The 14,862-nt window shown below is 43.5% G+C and overlaps 1 protein-coding gene across 1 annotated transcript in view; it reads right to left on the reverse strand.

Annotated features, from left to right (window-relative positions):
• Positions 1 to 14,862, reverse strand: part of ADAMTS18 (ADAM metallopeptidase with thrombospondin type 1 motif 18) — a 145,508-nt gene that overhangs the window by 54,956 nt on the left and 75,690 nt on the right. The window contains exons 9-11 of the mRNA XM_061386616.1: positions 12,593 to 12,730; positions 10,353 to 10,506; positions 2,851 to 2,946 (exon numbers count right to left, since the gene is read on the reverse strand). Of these exons, the coding sequence (XP_061242600.1) occupies positions 2,851 to 2,946; positions 10,353 to 10,506; positions 12,593 to 12,730 (388 nt within the window). The remainder of the gene's footprint in view (positions 1 to 2,850; positions 2,947 to 10,352; positions 10,507 to 12,592; positions 12,731 to 14,862) is intronic.

Consider the following 14,862-nt stretch of genomic DNA (forward strand, 5'->3'; position numbering starts at 1 on the left):
GCTAGCCACACCTGCCTGTACCCCGTGTTCAGCGCGTGCATTCTGAACGGCTGACATCTACGGGAAAGAGCATCTGTCACCAGGGGGCTGAGTAGGGCAGGCTTTGTGAGCCATCCGGGTGACATGTGCAGATAAGGGTCCACCCAAGAGCCCAGGGAGGCAGCGCAGATGTGCCCACGGAGCCTGCCTTGACATTTGCAAACAATGGGGTGCAGAGAACCCTAGGCTCATGCCTTCCAAGGGAATCCGTTTTTCAGACAGGAACACAGAATTTATCATGATGATTATCACATGAGATAGACAGGTATAATTATGCATACATTTTTATTTCAAACCATCCCCATAAGAGCATTTCTGATGAAACCGAGTAGCTTTCAGGCCACACAAACTGTGCCTCTAGGTAACCCTTTGCCCCTGTCTGTATGAAAGGTCCAGCTGATGACTTTGGGCAGAGTGTCCCTTCCAAACTAGCTCTGGGTCTCTCCTGGGCTGGTGATCTGCTCAAGTTCAAGAGCTGTTTTCTGTGCAGATCTTTCCATCTGTATTCTCCTTTGTCCTTCAGTCCAGTTATGCGGGTTCCCTCTGTCCCTTGGGGCCCCCAAGGAGTGGTTTTCTTCCCCCTGTGGTGCTTTTATTATGAGCAAGTTCTGCATGACTTAGCATGACTGCACACTTGCCTAAAAGCCACTGCAATGAGATCCAAAGAGTTGGGGTTTGGATCATGCCAGGTTCTGCCGAGGAGTGGGGGTTCAGTTACAGAATTAAGGGGAGGGGGTTTTCACTTTCAAATCTCCACTTTTCCCCTGTGACACCCTTGGCTTCGTGGCTGTTTGCTATTTGCAAGGCTTGGTTGCGAGTGTATTGGGACGAGGTCAAAAGAGGACTTCCTCTCAATTCCTTGCCATGTGCTTATGAGCTCCCCCAGTTCTCTTTCCCCAGATTCCTTGCCACTTCAGAGTTTACACGAAATCATACCGCATGCCTCAGAACTTTGAAGGGGGGATGATGGGTCATTTGAGGATTTTGTCAACCATAAGCATGAATCTGAACCTTCCCCACCAGGAATATGATTTTCCTGGGCTAAGCTCAGTGGTTGTGACAAAGTAACAACAGCCAACAACAATAACAGAAGCAGCTACAGTTTATGAAGTTGCTTATAGGTCCACAAGGATGCCACAGAAGGGTGGGGGAAACTTGATACAGTAACTAATACAACTCTCACAAAGCATGAAGCAGTGAATAACTGAGTGAGAGAAATTTAGCAAAGAAATACTAACTTGCTCAAACTACCCAACTAGCAACACAATTAGCAGAGACTGGGATTAAACTCAGTCGCCTAAGCTCCAATGGCAGAAAGTAAAGAGGAACTAAAGAGCCTCTTGATGACTGTGAAGGAAGTAAGTGAAAAAGCTGGTTTAAAACTCAACATTCAAAAAACTAAGATCATGGCATCCAGTCCCATCACTTCATGGCAAATAAATACATGGGGAAAAAGTGGAAGCAGTGACAGATTTTATTTTCTTGGGCTCCAAAATCACTGCAGACAGTGACTACAGCCATGAAATTAAAAGACCACTTGCTCCTTGGAAGGAGTTATGACAAACCTAGACAGCATATTAAAAAGCTGAGACATCACTCTGCTGACAAAGGCCCATATAGTGAAAGCTATGGTTTTTCCAGTAGTCATGTACTGATGTGAGAGTTGGACCATTAAGAAGGCTGAGTGCCAAAGAATTGATGCTTTTGAATTGTGGTGCTCGAAGAGTCCCTTGGACAGCAAGGAGCTCAAACCAGCCAATCCTAAAGGAAATAAACTCTGAATATTCACCGGAAGGACTGATGCTGAAGCTCCAATACTTTGGTCACTTGATGGAAAGAGCCAGCTCAATGGAAAAGACCCTGATGCAGGGAAAGATTGAAGACAGGAAGAGAAGGGGATGACAGAGGATGAGATGGTTGGATGGCATCAACGACTCAATGCACATGAGTTTGACCAAGCTCTGGGAGATGGTGAAGGTCAGGGAGGCCTGGTGTGCTGCAGTCCATGTGGTCACAAAGAGTTGAACACAACTTAGTAACTGAACAACAACTATTAGAACATTTAGGTATTTCTAATCTAAGAGAATTTACTATAAGGGACAGAATGCCTCTATCGGGCATGTCAGAAGCTCATTGATGGCCCTGGGAGGGGAGTCTCAGATGTGCTGTATGGAGGGGCAGTCTTTTCTTTGTTACTGAAGGAAATACCTGCTTCCTGAGACTTGTCTATACTGAATTAAGTTTAAAAAGCAAACAGTCGAGGGACTCCCCCAGTGGTCCAGTGGTTAAGAATCCACCTTGCAATGCAGGGGGGCATGGGTTCAATCCTTGACTGGGGAACTAAGATCCCACATGCTGTGGAGCAACTAAGCCCATGTGTTGCAACTGCAGAGTCTGAGCACCACCACTAGAGAGTCCGTGTGCTGTGATGAAGAGCCCACACGGCCCAGAGGTGGTTCTGTGGGCCACAGCAAAGAGCTGACATAGCCAAATAAATATAAATTGTTAAAACAGCAAACAGACAATGAAACCCTCCAGCTCACTGAAAGAGAAACACTTATGCCCAAGCCTCCATCTAAAAACGGAAAACAAAGGCAGAAGGAAAAAACCCTTCTTAAAAAAAATGGAGCCAACTCGGCTATATTAGCTATGAGTTTTAGAAGAGCTGCTAAAGAATAGCTAGTTAATTGAAAGCGAAGTCAGAAAATAGATGCAGCCAAAGCATTCCGTTCTGAGGTCACGGTACACATAGTTTGGGTCCACTGCGTTATTAAGTCTCTAGAACTAAAAACTAGCAAGTATGCAGTTTACCATACTTAAGCCACAAACGGTCCCTTCCGCGGCAGGCATGAACTTGGTCTCACACCTGTGGCCCACTCGGTGGCACCAAAGGGATTTGCAAATGTCCTGAAAGGAAAGAAGGAGCTGGTAAGTGTGATGATACAATAAAAATGAAAATATCCAAAGCTGTTGTACACCACATTCTGTTTTGAGGTGGCTGAAATGGGATGTTATCTGGAAAGGAGAGGCAAGTGAAGTTAGCAGTGGCAAAGTAACTGGTAAAACGTCCTAGCAAACGTAGAAGCAGGAAATTTCCACATTATCTGTATATTCGTATGTGTTTAGTAATGACTAGCAGGTAACGATAGTTAACTTAGACACTTTTAACTAAGAGATTCAGCACAGCACCATCACCACCACTATTATCATCAAAGTAGAATAGATCAAGACTGGATTAATGCAACTCTGATTCAAAGCCTTGTTCTGCATTTCCCAGGTTGCATGACCTATGGATAAGCTATAGAAGCCCTTTAAATGGCAGTTTCCTCATCTATGAATAAGTGATAAAATCAGCACTTGCCTCAGAAGGGTTATTCCCAAGGATGAAAGTGTAATGACCATTGCCTTCTTGACCTTTATAACTTTCAAGCATCTGGACAACTTCATTCTTACACCAGACCGATGAAATAAATTAACTCTCAAGCTAATTTATTTGCTTGAGAAGGAAATGGCAGAAGATGGGAGAAGGACATGGCAACCCACTCCAGTATTCTTGGCTGGGAAATCCCATGGACTGAGGAGCCTGGTGGGCTACAGTTCATGGGGTCGCAGTCGGACACAACTGAGTGACTAAATAACAACAAGCTGGATTGTACTAGGCAGAATGATGCCCTCTCCCCATGCAAACAACCACATCCGAGCTCTAGGAACCTGTGACTGTCCTAGGTGATAACAGCAAAGGAGAATTAAAGTTGCAAATAAAATTGATGGTGTTAATCCATTGCCTTTGAGATGGAGATGGTCTTAGATTTTCCAGATGGACCCCAGGTAATCACATGGGTCCTTAAACAGAGAAGAGGGTGCCAGAAGAGAACCAGAGAGATGGCACTGTGGGGAGGACTCAGGGAGGTGTTGCTGGCTTTTGAAGAGGGAGGAGGAGGCCATGAATCAAGGGATACAAGCAGCTTTGGGAGGCTGGAGAAGGCAAGAAAATGCCAGCTCTTCTAGAGTTTCCAGAAGGAGCACAACCTCACCAACTCTTGACTGTAGACCAGTGTGATGCATTTCAGAAGTTTACCTCCAGAACTGCAAGAAAATAAATACATTTGAGCTGTTTTAACTCAATCAGTTCATGGAAGCTGATTCCAGCAGCCACAGGTAATGAATACTGTCATTAACATCATTTAGTGGTGGACACTATTCCTTTACATTGGGATCCCCAAGCCCCAGGGCATGGACCAGTACAGGCCTGTTAGGAACTGGGATGCACAGCAGGAGGTGAGCTGCAGGTGAGTGAGCGAAGCCTCATCTGTGTTTACAGCTGCTCCCATCGTGCTCATTACGGCTTGATCTCTGCCTCCCGTCAGGTCATTGGTGACATTAGATTCTCACAGGAGCACAATAAGTGCAATGTGCTTGAATTATCCTGAAACCACTCCCTTGCCATTGCCACTGCTCTGCTCCATGGAAAGATTGTCTTCCAAGAAACGAGTCCCTGGTGGCGTGAAAGACTGGGGGCCATTGCCTTATATCACCTCATTTAGATGAGGGAACTGAGCAAGATGCTGGCACTCTCAAGCTGTCAAGTCACCAAGCTGGTAAGTGCCAAAGGGGCCGGATTCCAGAGTCTGGGTCCTTGACCACAGCACTGGATCTGCTTTCATTACCAACGGTTGTCAAAAAGCTCTCAACTTCTCTACCCCTTGACTGTCTATTTATAAAGTAAAGTGACTGAACCAGATTCCTTCCAGTTCAAAAGGTAAACTTGCTTTTCAGAATGACATCATAAATGGAAGGTCAAAATCACGAATCATCAGTCATTCTGTTTCATTTGCCACATTCTAGTGACCAAGGTCCATTTTGGGGAAAATTAACAATGAGGGAGAAAACAACATGATTTTTATGGTCACTTGTTGTAGCCCTGAAAATTCAATGAACCAGGCACCCAATTCTCCAAGCATTCCAGTTAACAGAGATTCCATGGTTAGAAACACATGGCAAGAACATACTTAGAAATCTTTGACAACAAAAGTGTTCCATTAGACAGAAAACATAGGGAAACAGGAGGTGCAGGCAGTGAGTCTTGTCTTGTGGGTTGTATAGTGTGTCTCTTAAAAAGAGAAGGGAAGGACCTCTTGATCCCTGGGTTGAGAAGATCTCCTGGAGGAGGGCATGGCAAACCATTCCAGTACTCTTGCCTGAAGAATCCCATGGACAGAGGAGCCTGGCGGGCTACAGTCTGTGGGGTCACAAAGAGTCGGACACGACTGAAGTGATTTAGCATGCTTGCACAAAGTATTTCCAAATCTCAACACAGCTCATAAGACACTACATGGAAACGTTTCCCATGGAAATGGACCTGTCACTGACATTAGTAGAAAGCGTGAGGCAGCCTTCCAACTAGACGAATGAAGTTTACCATCTCCGTGCATTCCCATCTGGGTCACCCTGAATCCAAGAGGGACCAGTTAAGGTGGAAAAAACCTGTCTCTATCAAAACGAAACAGAGGGATGGGAGGTCACCATGGAAACAAAGCTGCAGCGAGAAAGGCTTTCAGAATTAAACTGCTTTCTCTCTTACAGCCCAGGTCAAGCCATAACACACACCCAGAGCCAATGTGGCAGCCACCAAAATGGCCCCAGAGTGGACCAAAGCAACGGAGGCCCCAATCCGTGGCCAACGCCAAGCCACAGGGCCAAGGAAAAGGGGCAGCTGGAGGAGACCAGGAAAATCAAGCAAAACACAGAAACACAGGGATTCCAGAGTGAAATACGACTGGCTGTGCAAACATGTTATTTCTTTTGTGGTGGAGCACAGAAGTCAAGTGTAATTATAGCCAACGACGTGTTCTGACGACCCCAGAGCCTTCAGAGCAAGCTTTCTTTCAAAAGAAACAGAAATCAGAGTTTGCACTTTTTTCTTTCTTGTTCTTACCTCTTTTTATTTTTTCAGCCTATTCATCTAACTTTTCCTTATCTATAATTCCTTAGTCTTAAGTCATAATTTAAGGGAAAAAGAAAATAAGCATGGAGACCCCAAAGGCCTTGTGTTGCCTGGATGTGATTTTTAAGGAGTCTCAGCGCTGTCCATTGTTCCATCTGGTCCCTGGGTGCCCACCTTCTCCTACTGTTTCTAATGATTGGATGCCCCTTTAAGGGAAGTATGAGATGCACAAAGGTTAAAGGTCTCTGCCAATCCAACTTTATCAAGCATCTCAAATTTAATACAACCAAAACACAATTCCCCAGCTGTCCCCCCAAATCTGTTCCATGTTCCACAGCTCACTTATGACACCCCCATCCTATCAGCTGCACAAGCCCCAAGCCCCAGAGTCATCTTTGGCTCCTCAAGAGAAGCTACTCCTGCTTCCTTGAGGAATGATGAGAAAGAGATAGAGGCAAAATTGTCCATGTTCTGAAAACGGGAGTGCTAACAGTATGTGGGCTTTGATCAGATGTCCTTGGTGGCCCAAGGGAGACTTCGTGCTCCCAATAGAGAGGACACAGGTTCGATCCCTGTTCAGGGAATGAAGATCCCACATGCTATGTGGAACAGCCACAAGAAATATGTGGCCTTTGATTATCATTGTAAATCCAATAAGCAGTTACTGAGTATCTGTTAATACGTCAGGTATATGCCAGGCATTGCAGACACTCTATCTACTGAGGCAAGAGACATACACAGACAGTTAAAATATTAGTATCACAAGTCTGTGAAGGTGGCATAAAGGGTGAAAACAGAGCTCAGGGAAAGTGGAGTTTAAGTTTCCTTGGGGGAAAAACGGAGGTAATATTTGAGCTGAATCTTTAACAATAGTAATAATAAAAAAGAGAAATACTTGTCCTCATGGCCACGCAGCATTTCAGGATGGAAAGCACACAAAGACCTGTGGACACGGAACCAGGAAATGCCTGAAAAACTTACAAGCTCATCAACACAGCTGGACTCTAAGTCCCTGCGAGAGTTGCTAGAAGTTGAAATGTGATGTAGTAAATTTAGCAGATTACAAAGTAGCTGTGATTTAGATACTAGAAAGTTTTTCTTTATTCCTCCCAATGTCAAATTCTTTTTAAAATAATTTTTACTGGGGGTATAACTTCATGGTATATACCACTTCGTGGCAAGTAGATGGGGAAACAATGGAAACAGTGACAAATTTTATTTTCTTGGGTCCCCAAATCACTGCAGATGGTGACTGCAGCCATGAAATTAAAAGATGCTTGCTCCTTGGAAGAAAAGCTATGACAAACCCAGACCAGCATATTAAAAAGCAGAGACATTACTTTGCCAACAAAGGTCTGCCTAGTCAAATCTATGGTTTTTCCAGTAGTCATGTATGGATGTGAGAGTTGGACTACAAAGAAAGCTGAGTGCTGAAGAATTGATGCTTTTGAACTGTGGTGTTGGAGAAGACTCTTGAGAGTCCCTTGGACTGCAAGGAGATCAACCCAGTCAATCCTAAGGGAAGTAAATCCTGAATATTCATTAGAAGGACTGATGCTGAAGCTGAAGCTCCAGTACTTTGGCCACCTGATGCGAAGAGCTAACTCACCAGGAAAGACCCTGATGGTAGGAAAGACTGAAAGCAGGAGGAAAAGGGGACGACAGAGGATGAGATGGTTAGATGGCATCACCAACTCAATGGACATGAGTTTGAGCAAACTCCAGGAGATGGTGAAGGACAGGGATGCCTGGCGTGCCACAGTTCACGAGGTCACAAAGAGTCGGACAGGACTGAGTGACTGAACAACAACAACAAAATAACAGACATATGGGATTCCAAGGTAGAGCTAGTGATAAGGAATCTGCCTGCCATTTCAGGAGACACAAGAGACGTGGTATTTGATCCCTGGGTTGAGAAGATCCCCTGGAGAAGGCAATGGCACCCCACTCCAGTACTCTTGCCTGGAAAATTCCATGGATGAAGGAGCCTGGTAGGCTGCAGTCCATGGGGTCGTGAAGAGTCGGACACGACTGAGTGACTTCACTTTGACTTTTCACTTTCATGCATTGGAGAAGGAAATGGCAACCCACTCCAGTGTTCTTGCCTAGAGAATCCCAGGGATGGGGAAGCCTGGTGGGCCGCCATCTCTGGGGTCTCACAGAGTCGGACACGACTGAAGCAACTGAGCAGCAGTAGCAGCAATAAAAGTAGTTTCTAAGGACTGAGTGTGAATGCTGAAGTTTAGGAAACACTGGTATTACCTAACAAGGAGGAAGCACCCATGCTCATCAGTATGGGTGAGGAGATTTGTTTAACCTCTGAAGTTGGGTGGCTTTGGGCAAATGGAATTCTCTGAGCCCCAGTTAAAAAGCAGGTGATGATTCTCCCTTCAAAAGGCTTTTGTGAAGGTTGAGAAACAGTGAAATATGTCTCTAAGCAGAACGCCGTGTGTGGAGCAGAGGCTTGCTTAGCAGTTACTACAGGGTGATGGGCGGTGGTGGTGCTGCAATGGTGGGAATGGTGGTAGAGAAAAGGAAGAGACAGGAGAGAGGAGGGGAGGGAAGAGACACAGAGATGGGAAGAGCAGCTGCCAATCTCCATAATTTCCAGGTCTCCAGACACTCAGGATTCCCATATTTCTCTTTGGATACCAGGAAGCAACCAGCTTAAAAATGATTCTACTTTTTAGTGATGTTGAGATGATCAGTGGCATGGTTGTTGACCAATTAGAAGGATGTTTCTCCCATTTCTACCTCCTGGACTTTTGCTTTTTCCCATGTATCTTTTTCATAAAAAGATATGTCTTCCTTTTTTTAATTTTAAATTTTATATTGGTGTATAGTTGATTAACACCCTGATTCAATTCCTGGGTCAGGAAGGGCCCCTGGAGAAGGGATAGACGACCCACTCTAGTATTCTTGGGCTTCCCTGGTGGCTCAGCTGGTAAAGAATCCGCCTGCAACATGGGAGACCTGGGTTCGATCTCTGGGTTGGGAAGATCCCCTGGAGAAGGGAATGGCTACCCACTCCAGTATTCTGGCCTGGAGAACTGCATGGACAGAGGTGCATCCCATTGACTGTATCGTCCATGGGGACGCAGAGTCGGACATGACCGAGCGACTTTCACTTTCGCAGTTGACTAACAATGTTGTGTTAGTTTCAGGTGTGCAGCAAAGATGAATGGATAAAGAAGATGTGGTATATGGATACACAATGGAATATTACTTAGCCATAAAAAAGAATGAAACAGTGCCATTTGCAACAACACAGACCGACCTAGAGATGATCATGTACTGTGCTGTGCTTAGCCACTAAGTCATGTCTGGCTCTTTGTGGTCCCATGGACCGTAGCCTACCAGGCTCCTCTGTCCGTGGGGATTCTCCAGGCAAGAATACTAGAGTGGATTGCCATTTCCTACGCCAGGGGATCTTTCCAACCCAGGGATCGAATGCGTGTCTCTTGGGTCTCCTGCATTTGGTAGGCAGATTCTTTAACACTGTACCACCTGGGAAGTTTATCATACTAAGTGAAGTAAGTCAGAGAAAGACAAATATCATATCACTTATATGCAGAATCTAAAAAAAATGATACAAACTTATTTACAAAACAGGTAAGTGTTCCTTGAAAGAAAGACTTCACACAAAAATCTTGTTAAAATTACTCAAGAGAGACTTTGAATTTTTACATACCAAAAGAAGTTAGCTGCCAAAGATTGTGTTCATATTACTGTAAAAGGTATATGTATGCATTTTGAAGGGGTGATGGTCTTATATGAATTACATTAAAGGTGAGGGTAGGATGATTTAAGAGAATAACACTGAAACATGTACATTACCATACATAAAATAGATGACCAGAGCAAGTTCTGTGCGTGAAGTAAGGCAGCCAAAGTTGGTCCTCTGGGACAACCCAGAGGGATAGGGTAGGGAGGGAGGTGGGAGGAGCGGTTCAGGATGGGGGGACACATGTATACCTGTGGCTGATTCACGATGATGTATGGTAAAAACCATCACAATACTGTAAAGTAATTATCCTCCAATTAAATTAATTAATTTAAAAAAAAAGAGTATGAAACACAATGAAATGAACAAAAACAGTTACGAGCATTAGGTGAAAGCCATTGTATCTAGATTTACTACTTGTGATAAAATCGTTGTCTACAGAGGAGGAATTTGGTATTTAAACCAGGCACGGTCTACGGGGGATAAGTCTGGATAATTCATCGACAGTAAAATTGCCACTTAATTATCACGCCAAACAAATGACATTTTAGAGGTAACCCAGACTCTAACCCTTGGCCTTAGCAAACCAAATGTTTATACTTCTGTTAGACTCTTAATGTAGGTTTGGAATCACAAGAAACATACCTTCACAAGACCAAGGCCGCATAACTTGGCTTTGGCCCCAAACTGCCACTTGCACTGCGTGTCGGCGTCGTACATCTGTCCTGGCAGTTTGTCTGGGTATTTATACTGTCCTGTTTGCTTGGGCTCATCCACCAGACACCCAGCCTGAGGTGTGCTGCAATAACACATCCTTATTAGTTCCCATGTTTATCTGTGATCTCGCCACACAGAACACTACACCTCTGAATGCATTTACGCAAAGGAAAATGTAACATGGCAAAGCAATAGGCACGTGCTTAAAATTAAGAGTGAGTCCTGTCCTGTCTAAGAAAACGAAATTTACAGGACCACAAAGTGTTTACGTGGGACTGGAAGTTACAGTTATCTGACTGGTTAAGCTTGGTCTGCGAGGAGATGGGGAACGTCAACTTTCCCCAACAGTCTCATTCAACAATATTCAACAAATTTTTACTGCGTGCCTGCTCTGTGGTGAGTACTAAAGTCATAAAATAAACTAGAGACAATTACTTGTCTTCACAAAGTTGAAAGTCATGCTGTGTGTATGTTTGTTTTAAACAGATAATGGGGTGTGGTCAAAGATGTATTTTACCTCCAGTAATCTCTATGAGCAACAAATGAATAAGGTTTTTGAAAGAAATCAGGAGAAAGGATACAATGGGAACAAAGCAGAACAATCTCCCCGAAGTATACTGAACTGGGATGTGTTGGAAAAAAGCACAGTCCAAATGGGGTGGATTTTCATGCACCTTATCTCCACTTACTTAAATTAATTAAACTAGGGTATCAGTGAGAGATAAAACAGCATGGTGGTTACACATGACTTTGGAGTCAGACAGATGGGGGTCTAGTCAACCAAGCCAATACAACCAACTCCTGTGTATCTGATTACTAACAGAATCTGACTTCTGTAAGAGTTGTTCACAGATCAAGCAAGACAAAGTAACACGCTCAACAGAGCACAGGAAGCATTCAAAGTTAGCTTTTCTTGTTCTTATTGTCATCATCAGCCGAAAGAATTTAACTATATCATATTCAACTTATAGTAAGAAATTCAATTTATACTAAGTTGACCTTGATTTATCATATTTATTGATTTTATTCTCACATGAGATAGGAAAGGTAACTTTAGGCCCCAGACCGTAAATTGAAAATTAGTAAGAATTTCTCCTATGTGACAAAGTCACATAGCAAAAGCATTGTTAATATTTCACTGTCCTTTGGGGCATCATTTGGTTTGACATCCTTCCACTGAATCATCCTTGCCTGTGTGTATGGCTAATTCTGTAAACATCTGCAAATAATATGCAATGGTACAGGTTAAAGAAAAAGTATTAAGAGAATTAATTCCCAAAGAAACTTGGTTAGTTTCCCTAATACCTGGTCAAGAGGAGATGCCTTTAGAACCTGCGTGTTCTTGTGCGTCAACATAGATTAACAAGATACATCTGCACACATGTTAAAAAATGAGATTACATGCATACATGTCTAATGCCTCTAGTGTTGCATAATGTCCAAATGGTTAAATATGTATTATATTTAATAAAATCAAAGGAAACTTCAAAGAGTGTCAAGCTGGTGTTCATTATTTAATACAAATCAAACAGTGCTACCTTCCTAACTCCCATTTTACTAATGTAATAAATCTAGGAGTTCTGAGTTACTAAAGGAATTTCACATAGCTATCATGCCCTTTGGATGTCTTTTGGACACCAAGTTAGCTCCTGGCCATTTCAAACAAGATAGCCAATCGCCACAATGCTCCATTCATTGTAAAACAAACACTCTATTTTAGTACTTTCAATACTCTTATGACCGAGTTGATTGACTAGATTAAAATAATCAGTCACAATAGAAAGATAATATACCCAGCAACCTCTGGATATCTTAGAGGAGACAGTTCTAAGCACAGCTTTTGGAGTCATAACAGATCTAAGTGTGTGTCTTTTGTCCTCAACTGACCAGCTGTAGAACCTTCAGTAACACTATTAACCACCCGAAGACTCAATTTCCTCAACTCTAAAATGAGGATAATAACAGGATTGACGTGAGGACTGACTGAGGCATTACGTGGAGAACATGTAACACGGTATTAGGCCTTCTGTGTATTTTTTTCAGCCACAGTCATGACAATATCATCATCATCATCAGCCCTCCAAGTATTTGTTTTCAGTCTACTGAGCACCATTCACAGTCACTCCTCCAAACCTGGGAATGCCCTTGGCCCCGGCTTGTCTTCTTACCTAAGGAATTTCTTGAGGTACTGCCGGCTGCATGAAGACCATGAAAACACACCATTGTTTCCGGTCAGCGTGGGTGACATGATATTGCCTTCCGTTTTCCTGCAGGGGTTGCCTTCTCCATCATGAACCATGCCGAAACTAAAACAGAAAGCAAACAGAAAGGCTTCTGTGAACCCATTTTCCAAACTATAAGCAGAGGATGAAAAAGATGTACTGAGAATCAGGGAACCCAAGGGAGGGACAGAGTTACTGAATTGTAAGAAAAGAGAAGTGAAGTGAAGTGAAGTTGCTCAGTCGTGTCCGACTCTTTGCAACCCCATGGACTGTAGCCTACCAGGCTCCTCTGTCCATGGGATTTTCCAGGCAATAGTACTGGAGTGGATTGCCATTTCCTTCTCCAAAGAAAAGAGAGCTGGACCATAAAGAAGACTGAGCGCTGAAGAAGTGATGCTTTTAAACTGTGGTCCTGGAGAAGACTCTTGAGAGTCCCTTGGACTGCAAGGAGATCCAACCAGTCCATCCTAAAGGAAATCAACCCTGAATATTCATTGGAAGGACTGATGCTGAAGCTGAAGCTCCAGTACTTTTGGCTACCTGAAGCGAAGAGCCTCCTCTTTGGAAAAGACCCTGATGCTGGGAAAGACTGAAGGCACGAGGAGAAGGAGCTGACAGAGGATGAGATGGTTGGATGGCATCACCGACTCAATGGACATGGGTTTGAGTAAACTCCAGGAGATAGTGAGGGACAGGGAAGCCTGATGTGCTGCAGTCCATGGGGTTGCAAAGAGTTGGATATGGCTGAACAACAACAACGATTCTGTTGTGACTCTCGTCTACAAACCAGCCACTTACCCATTATTCCTCTCAATTTATCAGGTTAGTAATGGCAGGATGGCTGTATACTGTGAGCTGATCAGTGAGGGACCCGGGGATTAAAAAAAATTTTTTTAATTAATTTTTACTGGTTGCTTCACAATACTGTGTTAGTATTTACTGTATAGCAAACTGAACCAGCTATATGTATACACATGTCCCCTCTTTTTCAGATTTCCTTCCCTTTTAGGTCACCATAGAGCACGGAGTAGAGGTCCCCTAGTTATCTGTTTTATCCACAGTGGTGTGTAAACATCAATTCAGTCTCCCAGTTCATCCCACTGCCTCTTCCCCCTTGGTGTCCATACATTTGTTCTCTACATCACCTATGTCTATTTCGGCTTTGTGAAAAATAAGATCTATGCTACTTTTCTAGATTCAACATACACGTGTGAATACACGGTATTAGAGGTGATGGGTCCACACATAGGTATTTATTAACCTCAACATACACTCAGGGAAAGCATTTTCCCAAGCTCCACTCTGCCCAGTTCAGTTCTTCTTTGTACCTAACCAAGAAGCTAAGGGGTTTGTTTGGGAGACAGTCTTTCTAAATATATTTGTGAAAGTCCAAAGCAGAGGGAAATTTATGTATAAAGCATCAAAGGAAAGAGTAAGAGTCACAGAAATGGGAATAAGGTGGGGAGAGAGCAAAGCCATTCCTCTAAGAGGAAAAGGTCATTAAACCAGCACCTTAGTGTAGTTTTCCGGATATAAGAAATCCAATTGAATTGGATTTTGAACTTAAATTTTTTTAATTTTCTAACTTTGATTTGACAGCCTATCAGAAGATAATATGCATTCTCTTTGGTACATGTCAAAAGTTTTATCAAAATCTTATGACTTGTTTCCTTCATAATTTAACTATTAGGCCATGTTACTTACAGTCTGAACAACAACAGCAAAGTCCACTTACACACACAATGGAATACTAAGGAGTTATCACATGTTGTTCACAAGAGCCTTGACAATGACTGGCCTCTGTTTGGGCCCTTCTTTCAGTCAAGTGTGATCTTCCCTGGTAGCTCAGCAGATAAAGAATCTGCCTGCATTGCAGGAGACCCTGGTTTGAATCCTGGATTGGGAAGATCCCTGGAGAAGAGATAGGCTACTCACTCCAGTATTCATGGGCTTCCCTGGTGGCTCAGATGGTAAAGAATCCGCCTGCAATGTGGGAGACCTGGGTCTGGAAGATCCCAAGGAGAAGGGAATGGCTACCCACCCCAGTATTCTGGCCTGGAGAACTGCATGGACAGAGGAGCCTGATGGGCTACAGTCCAAGGGGTCTCAAAGAGTCAGACACGACTGAACAACTTCCACAAATGAAACAAACAGTCGAGTACTATCGTAAACCTTATATAAGATGTGTCATATTTATTCCACCCAGATCGATAATA

Source organism: Bos javanicus, chromosome 18, assembly GCF_032452875.1.
Source record: "Bos javanicus breed banteng chromosome 18, ARS-OSU_banteng_1.0, whole genome shotgun sequence".
In the NCBI taxonomy this organism is placed as follows: domain Eukaryota; kingdom Metazoa; phylum Chordata; class Mammalia; order Artiodactyla; family Bovidae; genus Bos; species Bos javanicus.